General features: G+C 41.8%; 1 protein-coding gene across 1 annotated transcript in view; it reads left to right on the forward strand.

Annotated features, from left to right (window-relative positions):
• The window catches only part of ppl (periplakin), a 30,290-nt gene extending 20,585 nt beyond the window's left edge, over nt 1-9,705 (forward strand). Inside the window, exons 12-22 of the mRNA XM_044182703.1 lie at nt 1,251-1,402; nt 1,526-1,629; nt 2,694-2,851; nt 2,990-3,168; nt 3,349-3,487; nt 4,572-4,765; nt 4,917-5,067; nt 5,183-5,266; nt 5,375-5,491; nt 6,407-6,499; nt 6,578-9,705. Of these exons, the coding sequence (XP_044038638.1) occupies nt 1,251-1,402; nt 1,526-1,629; nt 2,694-2,851; nt 2,990-3,168; nt 3,349-3,487; nt 4,572-4,765; nt 4,917-5,067; nt 5,183-5,266; nt 5,375-5,491; nt 6,407-6,499; nt 6,578-9,247 (4,041 nt within the window). The 3' untranslated portion in view covers nt 9,248-9,705. The remainder of the gene's footprint in view (nt 1-1,250; nt 1,403-1,525; nt 1,630-2,693; nt 2,852-2,989; nt 3,169-3,348; nt 3,488-4,571; nt 4,766-4,916; nt 5,068-5,182; nt 5,267-5,374; nt 5,492-6,406; nt 6,500-6,577) is intronic.
• The last annotated feature ends 1,029 nt before the right edge of the window (nt 9,706-10,734 follow it).

A 10,734-nucleotide genomic window follows, 5' to 3' on the forward strand; every position in this document is an offset into this window, starting at 1 on the left:
ATTACATAACAGAAGTTATCTCATTGCACTTTTCCTATAGAGCAGGCCTAGACCGTACTCTTTATGATATTATTTACAGAGACCCAACAAATCCCACCATGAGTAAGCATTTGGCGACAGTGGCAAGGAAAAACTTCCTTTTAAGAGGCAGAAACCTCGAGCAGAACCAGACTCAATGGTGGGCGGCCATCCTCCACTGCCGTGTCAGTAAACCCATGTGTTTCTCTCTGTTTTGGCCCTTCGTCCACATTAAGCATTTTTCCCACCCCAAACTGAGCTTTTTGAAGATGGTCTCCAGAGTGGATGAATCTGAAAATGATTGCTTGAGTGTGGGCAAAATGGAGTGTTTGAAAAATGATACCATAAACCTGCCAAGACAGGGTTGCAGGACTTTGAGTGAAGTTGAGAAGACAACTTTCTGTCATCTCTAAGCCTCTCTGTGATCACTCATTTGAAATATTGATAGAGACAATCGCTTGATACACGGGTTGTCAGTAACCTGTGTTTATCTTATTTGGTCAGATGACTTCACAATCTTAAAATAGTGATTTGATCGACGTCTTAGAGCAACAGCACAGGGGTAACCGTTTGTCTGGTTAACAGGTTTAAGATCTGCAATCAAATCACTATTTTATGCTCATAAGCACTCTCCCTTTGCTCTGCTTTTTCTAAATACCAGGCCTGTAACTTACGGCTTTTGTGGTGTAATGTATTCAAATCCCTTCAGAAGAGGCCCAGGCTAAGACTCTGAGGATCTTATTTAAAACCCCTGGGGATCAAAACACAGGGGATTTGAAGAAGTCTGTACTTCAAAGAGCCTATGGAGCTCTTCAGCTTAGGTGTAGCAAAGCTCTTCGTGTGTAGGTTGACCTCACTGATGGTTTTAAATTTAATTTTATTTAATTCCAATTTTGCATTCTAAAACTCACATTTTAAAGTAAAAATTTTTTTATTAAAATGTAACTTACCAATTAATAATTCTATTTCCTTATTATGCTTTAAATTATGAATTCATAACTGACTCCTACAGTCCTACACAGAGCAGCAAGAGCTCTGATTGGCCAGACTCCTGATAACACATAATGGTTAGCCAATCAGAGCTCACAGCGAAATTACCAAAAGAAAAGTTTAAAAGCCTCTTTCAATTAATTCTGCAATTCATATTAAAATTCAATTATTAATCTGTCAACCACTTTTTGATGTAAGCTGTGTGTTTGTTGTGACAGATTGTAATTGTTGGATGTGTACAGGGGCAGATTTTGCGTGGGGAGAGGTACACTCTGCTCCGTAACAATGGGACCAAATGGGACGTGAAGGATGCAGCTGGACATAAACTCACTGCCCCAGCCGTCTGCTTCATGATCCCCCCCACCGACCCCGAGGCAGTGGCCATCTCTGACAAGTGAGTGTGTATGAACATGTACATACACGTGTACATACAGTATACAACATTCACTGGATGAAAAACTCCATTGCATTGTATTCTGGTGCAGCTGTAGCAGTTTGTTATATTGTGTGCTTGCAGCCTGGCTGGACAGCAAAAGGCAGTCAAGCAGAAGATGGCAAGCAGCAAGGGAATTCTGCTGAAACGCTTCAATGAGCTGAAGAAGGAGACTGGGACTGGCACAGGTACAGGACACTTCCAATTCTGCTGTATTGCAGCTTTTAGGCAACCTGTCATGCACACTCAAGCAACTTGATTTATTTCTTGCTGTAATTTGACCTCATACAGCTTTGTGTGAATTACAATTACAAATCAAGATTTGATATTGTTTCATATTACATTGTACTGCTGAGTTAATATAGCAAGCTAGCAAGGGCTAACTTGGCTATACAAGGCTGAATCACCACCCAGGCAAAGTGTGACACTGCCCCAGGCCCCAGATCCCCAGGTGCTAAAGCCCCAGGTTCACTGTTTGGCCGTTGGTTTGTGGTAATTACATTATTTGTAATTTTGTTTGATAATATAGGAATATTCTACTAAAGCACACTATGCATTGACATAAGGTCCTGAAGGTGGGTGAAGCGTTATCACTTGACCTTGCAGCTTTGTCTTGAAGAGGGTCCCTGTGTCAAAATCTAGTTTCACGACAGTGACATCACTAAAAAGAGGTCTGATGGGGCAAGAAACACAAGCTGTCATGATCAGAGAGGTTAGAAACAAACTTCCAGATTACTCACACTTATTTGGAAGAAAAAACTGAGGCGAACAGTAAAATTATTGCCCAAACAGTTTGTTCTAAACATCAGTCACAGGTTAGAGACCTACTTCCTGCTTCAACTTTGAACTACTGTACTTACTGTACAGTACACACTTCCCTGCACAATGAGGGAATTATTATCGACATTTCAGGTGCGCTCACTTTCAAGTTTGTTGTAAGGATGTGAATGCTATCATAACCAAAATGACGAAATCTACGAAAATAAGACACACGTTGTAGTAAACATCCTTTAAATTATAAAAAGCAAATGGTGCGCTGCCTTTTGCTTTAAAAGGTGTTAACAGCATCTTCCTAAACTTTCAAAGTGATGTCATTCAGCTATGACAGATTTGCATGAAACCTGGCAATAATTTACCATGAAACAGAAGTATTGGCTACTGGGTGTCAGACAAAGATTCCTGTTAAGCATGCTTTACTGCCGACAAGAGCTGTCACTCTCATCATGTTGTGTGTGATTGCGTGTGACCTCAGACAAGCAAGAGCAGCAATGCCGCCAGCTGATGGCCGGTCTGGATAAGGTCGTCAGTGACCTGGACAAACAGGAGAAGGCCATTTATGCTCGAGTGCGCCCGCCACTGGAGCAGAACAGGCCACTGCAGGACAGCGCTGACCGGCTGCAGGATATGAGGGTAATGCTTTCCACTTCGTTCTGTTGTTGGATTTAAATGCTGTTTCGCACAACCCCTACATGTCTCAGTTTAGCTCCAACAGCTGAGAGAGAGTGTGTATGCATTTTACAACTCACCAACCCTGACATCTCCCTTCAGGACATTGTTGGTGCTGTCAGTAAGATTGAACCAGAGAAGTCCTCCAAAGTGCAAGAAGCAAAGAGCTTCTTGGTCTCAAATCCAAGTTGTGCCAGTGCTCCTCAACTTCACAGCAAAGTGGATGAAGCCAACAAGAAGTACACCAAGATTGAGCAGCTACTTCAGTGCTCTCAGGAAAAGTATGGGACTTGATCTCAGTATCTTATCTTCTGTGGTAGTTGTTGCGAGAGCAGTATTCCTCGAGTTTTTCTGTTTCTGAATTGCTTTTATATCTGCTATAAATGGGTTCAAATCAGGTGTGTAATTCAAATTTGGTGAATGACATGCATTTCTACTAACTGCACTTACCTTTGTTTTAGACTGAAGAATTCCAACCAGCTGGAGACTTCCCTTCAAAATGGAAAAACTTTCCTGTCCACCTATGAGAACAAGCTGGCCAGGGAGGAGGTTGCTCCAGCTGACATCTCCTCACTCGAGAAAACGCAGCGGGAGCTTGCAGTAAGATGGCTCTTTTATTCTTTGGCATGCATTACAATGATATCTCACTCTAACTGGAAAAAAAAGAAATACTGGTAAATAGAACGCTAAAGGTACACCGTGGAATTGTTGATCACTAGTAGTGCTATGGAGCAACGTAATGATCAGCAGGTCCCCAAGGTTTACAAAGGTAGTGCAAACATATCATTTCCGCTTAAAGATCATATTTCCCCACATGAATAAACAATACTTAATATGTTGCTGGTAAGAGGCCACACTATAGTAGCCTGACACGCCTGGTTATAAAACTCATGCACTCTACATTCACATCATGCTTTGTTTTTCAATAACTGCATGACTATTACAGGATTATTATCTCTTACCGAAGCTGGATTATCAATCAGACAAAGCGAGGAACTGCCCCAGGGCTGTAGACCACCAGGGTACCCAAAAGCCCCAGGTCCGCTGCATGTCAATTGGTTGCAACACAAAGTTACAATATCAACTGAGATGGATCCTGCATTAGGTGAACCTGTCTTTTAGAGGGGCCCTGTGTCAAAATCTATCTGTCATCTATCTAATTACCATTGGGTGTCCTGATAGCCGAATGTTTAAGGGGCATACCAATGGCAAATAAAGAAAAAAATGACAAACAAAATCATCTTTTAAAAAAAAGAACATAATAATTTTAGTTTATAATATGCCCCACTGTTCTTGTGGGGCATATTCTTAAATATAGTTGTGCTTAATCAAATTGCCATTCATTGACACACAGAAAACCTGGGGCCAGGCAACAGGTGGGGAGTCAATAGGGGCCAAACAACAATTTTGCTCCAGGGCCCACTAACAAATGAATCCAGCCATGTTCCTTACGTACACAGGTAAAAAGATGGTGTCTTTATCACCAAATATATGGTATCAGATTAGTGGAATTATTGCACTCACACAAACATTTAGCAAGTGCTAGATGCAAGAGATAAACTCTAAAAGGGATAAAGCCTCCACATTTCTCATTCTCATTTTATCATTGACATGTCTGTATTATACTTTCCTAAAGAACATATTACTGTGTATATTCAGTTAGTCTCCTTTGCTACTCTGGCAGGATGTTACATCAGACCTGAGGTCCAAGAGGTCAGTTATCGCTGAGACGGAGCAGAACCTACGTTTGACCAAAAGCAGCTGTGACAACATGGCCACCAAATTCCAAGAGCACTGCCCCGACATTGAGAGGCAGGAAGCGGACGTTAAGAAGCTCAACAAGCGCTTCAACAACCTCAACAGGCAGATCGACACCAGGTGAGAGGGTCAGGACAAGTAGGGGAAGTTCACTAAAATCTGTGCATCAACAATTATTGGAAGAAATTCTGAGCAACACACTGCAAAAACACATATCACATAGACCTACACATAAGATCTGCATAATCATCTCTTTTACTGTGTGTTGCAGGTCTCAAAGCTTGCAGAGAGCCAAGATGGCGTACAACAATTACAGCAATGATTATGACAATTTGAACAGCTGGTTGTCTCGTGTCCCAAACTACGAGCCTCGTGAAACTGATGACATGAGACAAGTGGAGACCAAGCTGAAGAATCAGAGGGTGAGAGTGATGAGCAACAGGGCGATTCATACTTTGCATATTTCCTGATGTAGAGGAATATTCTGTCAGTGGTGCTGTAGAAAAAGGCTTTTAACAACTTCTCTGTTTTTGTCAGAACTTGCTCTCTGATATTGCAAGAAAGGAGTCTGACTTGAACAACGTCTCCAAAAATGCCCAGCTTTACCAACAAGCTGTCAAAGTATGATATTCTACATTGATTTTTTTACCACCACATATCTACCTTTTAATTTGCAGAAATACAATAAGATGAAGGTTTGATTAATGGTTTCATGATTCTTCTTTGTAGGACTATGAGAATGAAACTGAGAAGTTCAGATCTATCCTTGACCTCGAGGATGGACTTGTACCTCAGACATACAAGAGGAGCAGACTGGAATCACCTGCACTGAGAGTCAAGGCAGAGGTGAGGCTTTCATGACGTGTCAATTCAGTTGAAACAATATATCTTCTGTAGGTGACTGTAGTGAAATGAGCAAGTATTTGAAAGTACACAGCAAAGACATACGATCTGTCCCAGTCTGCTTCATCCATGCCTTCGATAACTTTAAAAAAAGAATAATCAAAATCTAAGCAGTAAAGGCTGAGATATCCTGACTTTTAGTCCCTAGTGTGAATCATAACCTCAGAAACCCTGGATCATACAGTTCCCATAATGCAACTAGATAGCGTTTTTCTTAGACACTCCCTGCCTGATAAACGCTCACATCTTTCAAACTCCACGCTCCCAGTTTGTATCACAGCCTCTCTGATAAAGATTTAAAGTCTCAAGCCAAAATCAAGATATTTGCTTTTTACCTGCAGTTTTTAGGTTTTAAGTGTTTGATTGAATTGTGCAGGATTGATAGACAAGAGGTGCTCCCACTTGCTCCAGCCACACAAATTTTATTTCAAGGCAAAAAACAGATATATGAACAGATATATGAAAAACACGAAGGCTTAACTATTACTAGGAATAGATATAAGAGAGGTAGAGGTAGTAACTCAGTGTTTTCCAACCTGTGGGTCAGGACCTCCCAAAGGATTGTGGGATAAAGATTGAGGGTTCACAAGAGGATTAACAGGGTTAAAAATAAGAAAATAAAAGTATACTGTTACATAAATTCTCTTTCATTTTTCTAGACTTTTCTCTAATCATTGCTTCTTTTTTGTGAATTACCAGATAGTTTTCCCCTCTTCATGCTTCTAAAAACTACTCAATTCAAACAATCTAAGTTACATATTGAATGTAAAGGGTCATGAGCCAAAAAGGTTGTGAAGTAACTTAAGGATTTACTGTATGTGCTTTCCACAACATCAATCAGTGTTTCAATCTTTACAGGAAGCTGCTATTGAGGCTAGGTTTACTGAGGTGAATGCTGTGAACAAGCAAAGGCTGCAGAATCTAGAGTTCGCCCAAGGTCTTCTCAACCAGGTGAAATATTTTCACATAATAATGATGATGACAATAATAATAATAATAATAATAATAATAATAATTGTCCCTCTATAGCAACCTGAGACCCCTATGATCCAGTCTACAAATGTCAAGTCAGTCCATGCTGCCCCGGGAGAAGAGCCTTGGAGAATCAGGAAGCAGCTGGAAGATGAGATCCAGAGGAGGGAGCAGCTAGAGAAAGAAATTGAGATTATCCAAACTGACATCTATATCCTTGAAGGACAGAAGCCCCAGGACACAATTGTCAAGAAGGAGCTGATCAAAAAGGTTCCTGACCCCCAGCTGGATGAGGAAGTCCATAAGGTCCAGCAGAAACTCTCAGAGGAGCGCCGCACTACTCGTGTCCTGGAGAATGACCTTGAGGTACTAAAGTTGAAGCTGCGTGGCCTTGAGACAGAGGTCAAAGAAGGGGCACAACAATACACAGTGAAGGAAGTCCTGCGTATAGAAAAAGACCGTGGTCAGGAGGAAGAGATTCGTAAGCTTCGGGAGGACCTGGAGGAGCTAAGACGGCAGAAGTTGATGAAAGACAATGAGCTGGTTCAGATACAAAAGCAGGTGACAATCCTGGCTGAGGAGAAGAACAAAGAACAGGAGGTGATCACTGAAGAGGAGGTGATCAAAGTCCAGAATGATCCCCAACTTGAAACAGAGTACCGGGTGCTCCTTGACAGGAAGCAGAAGGAAATGGATGGCAGGAAGCAGCTGGAGGATGAACTGAAATTTCTTCAGGAGAAGCTTCGAAGGATGGAGAAGGAGAAAGCAATGGCAGAGGAGAAGATCTCGATCAAGGAGGTGCTGAAAGTAGAGAAAGATATTGCCTTTGAAAGGGAGGTAGAAAACCTCAGGAGGCAGTATGAAGAAGAGAAGGCCAAACGAAGATCATCACAGCGAGAAAAGGCTGACCTCCAGAGGAAAATTACCAGCCTAGAGGAGGATAAGTCCAAGGTTGTTATTCAGGAGAAGGTGCGGGAGATTGTGCGCCCTGACCCAAAGGCTGAGAATGAGGTGGCCAATCTCCGGCTTGAACTTGTAGAGCACCAGAGGCGCTATAAAGATGCAGAGCTCCAGCTTAGATCCCTGCAGGATGAGCTGACCATGCTGAGGAACAGAGGACCTCAAGTGGAGGTTAAAGAGATCATCAAAGAAGTAATCAAATACAAGACAGATCCGCAGACTGAAAGAGAACTGGAGAGACTTCGCAATGAAATCGTAGATAAAACCCACCAGACTGAGAAATCTGAGATGGAAATCCGCCAACTTCGTAATGAAATTCAAAGATGGAGAGACACCAAACCCCAAGTGCAGACTAAAGAGGTAGTCAATGAAGTTCTGCAGTACAGAGAAGACCCCAAGACTAAGGAGGAAATCGAGACTCTCAAAAGGAAACTGGCTGATGAACAAAAGAAACGCCTCGACCTTGAGAGAGAACGGTCAGCCCAAGAAGAGAAGATCAGACTGAGGAAAATGGATCTGTCTCAGGTCCGTGAGAAGATTGTACAGCAAGAAGTGGTCAAGATGGAAGAAGATCCTCTCCTCAGGTCAGAGTGCGACACCTTCTCACAAAACATCAGCAATGAGCAGAAACAAAAGGAGAGCCTGAAAACGGAGCTCTATCAACTGCAGAGACAAAGGGCTGACCTGGATCTGCAACTGGAAGAACTGGAGCGTGAGCGCAGGGCAAGGCGCGATGCAGAATTGGAGATCCAAAGGCTTCGGGTCAGACTTAATGAGCTGGAGATCCACGACAAAGAGAACCGTGAGAAGGTAACTGTCAAACAGAAGGTAGTCCTGCAGCAGGATCCCCAACAGGAGAAGGAACACTCCATCCTCAAACTACAGCTTGATGAAGAGAGGCACAAACGCACTCTGCTTGAAAAAGAGTGGAATGCCCTCATCCAGCAGCAGCTCACCCTGGAGAAGGTGGATGTGAAGGAAAGAGTTGTCCGCACTGAGAAAGTTCAAGTTGAGAGGGACCCAGAGGCAGAGATTGAGATTGAGAACCTAAGGAGGACTCTGGAAGAGGAAAAAAGGAGAAGGCGAGAACTTGACCAGGAGTTGGCCACCCTCACTTCCAGGCTTTCTGATATGGAGTTCTCTAACACCAAGTCTTCTAAAGAACTGGACTACATCCGTGATGAAAGTAGCCGCCTGCAGCAAGAAAACCAGAGGCTGCAAAATGAGATCCGCAAGCTTCGGTCTGAGATCGAGATCACCAGCAAAGAGACTCGGCTTATAACTGAGTCTGCGCCAAGGGAGGATGGAAAGAACCTGGAGTTGAGGCTTGATTCACTACAGAAGGAACTAGCAGAGCTCAGAAGCATAACCACCCAGAAGGATGAGGAGATCGAGAGGCTTCAAAAGAACCTGGCAGCAGTGAGAATTAAGAGGGAACAGAGGGAGAGCCATCTCCGTAGGTCTATTGTGGTCATTGACCCGGATACAGGCAAAGAGATGCGACCGGAGGAGGCCTACAAACAAGGGCTGATCGACTGGAAGATGTTCGTCAACCTACAGAGCCAGGAGTGTGACTGGGAGGAGATCACGGTCAAGGGCCCCAAGGGAGAATCCTCGGTTCTTCATGACAGAAAATCAGGGAAAAAGTTCTCCATCGATGATGCGTTGCGTCTCGGGCACATCACAAATCGGCAGCTTCAACAGTACATAAACAAAGAAATCTCAATCCAGGAGTTTGGTGTAATGGTGTCGGGCAAGAACAAGTGAATGCTAACATGCTAAGACAGCGCATTTTCGGTTTGATTCTACAAGATTTCCTCTCTGTTTCATCACTGTTTAAAAATCTCCTTGGGCTTAACTGTACTTCCATTCTGACTTTAATAATATGGTGACTTGGCATTATTTTTTACTTTATCCATGATTCTTAAATGCACTATGTATTTATTTGCTTATGCATATTCAGTTTTGTGGTACTGGCATTAATATATGGATTTATATTACTATCGTTACAGTCAACTACATAACAGTTTTTTGTGGTAGGAAAAGTTTGCTCAGCTGAGTTTTAATTTCTTACACTTGGTACTAGGGTCGAGAACATATATTTGATTTGGTATAGCCATTGAAATTCACTAGGGTACTATGTTTCATTTATTTGTGGGGGTTTCCCAGGTTTATCTGATGTGTGCTCTGTAAGCTTCAATAAAAGTCAAATCAAACTGGAAAAATTGTATGTTTTTTGTGTGTAATCTTATGGTGTAACATATTTATAGATTTTCATGGTATTGCTGTGGAAAATTAAAGGTGGGGTATGCAATTCTAATCCAGTACACATCTTTTTGTCAAATTCAGCAATTATCTCTTCATGGTCCACTAGCTGTCCGTTCAGTGTGAGCTCTGAAAAAACTCTGGTGTTTGTACTCAGCCCTGACTCTGTAAATGGGAAACTATCAAAGTGGCTCAGACCGAGCCACACAGCACTATTCCAGCCATGATTTGCGTGTCAGGTGACGTTAAATAACTTGCCCACGGACGTTCAGCTGACTTTGTAGTTTGCCAAGATCTGCTGTTGTTGTGATGTTAGCTATAGCAGCAGGAGAGTTGTGAGCATCGCTGTCTGGAGCTGCTGTGCTGGCTCTGGGAAACCGTCTCGAAATGCTCAAGTAAAGTTCAAGTACCACAGAATTGTACTCAAGTGCAGTACCTTAGAAAATGTACTATATGTCTCTATAGATAGATAGATAGATAGATAGATAGATGAGGAAATATTACAGCTCTAATTGCATACATTCAGAGGTTTTTTGCATTTTTTTCTGATTATTTTCTTTATATACCTTTTTTCAGATTGACAAAATAATTTGAACTCAAGATCCCTTTCTCTCGGTCTTCATCGGTGGATGGAGTACAAAAATCTTTCACACTCAACATACAATTTTCGTTTAAAAATAGGTTTTAACAGATCCACGCTAACTTAACTAACTCTATAAATAACTTTTTCAAAGTTATTTAACTTTGAACTCAGTTATTTATACATCTTTGTAAATATATTTTTAAAAATACTTATATAATACGCTTTTGGTTTTGATGTTGTGCTGCAAGAGTACCTTAATATCCCTTGAAACTTTAGAACATTTGTTCTTTGCTTATAATTATACAAGATCTTTTTGGGTATCGTTTCAAAATTGGATATCTGAACAGGACTTTAAATCGCCCCAAATTGGAATATAATGATATTATATTTGGAGTTATAATAGAGG

This window comes from Siniperca chuatsi, linkage group LG21, assembly GCF_020085105.1.
Source record: "Siniperca chuatsi isolate FFG_IHB_CAS linkage group LG21, ASM2008510v1, whole genome shotgun sequence".
NCBI classification, from domain to species: domain Eukaryota; kingdom Metazoa; phylum Chordata; class Actinopteri; order Centrarchiformes; family Sinipercidae; genus Siniperca; species Siniperca chuatsi.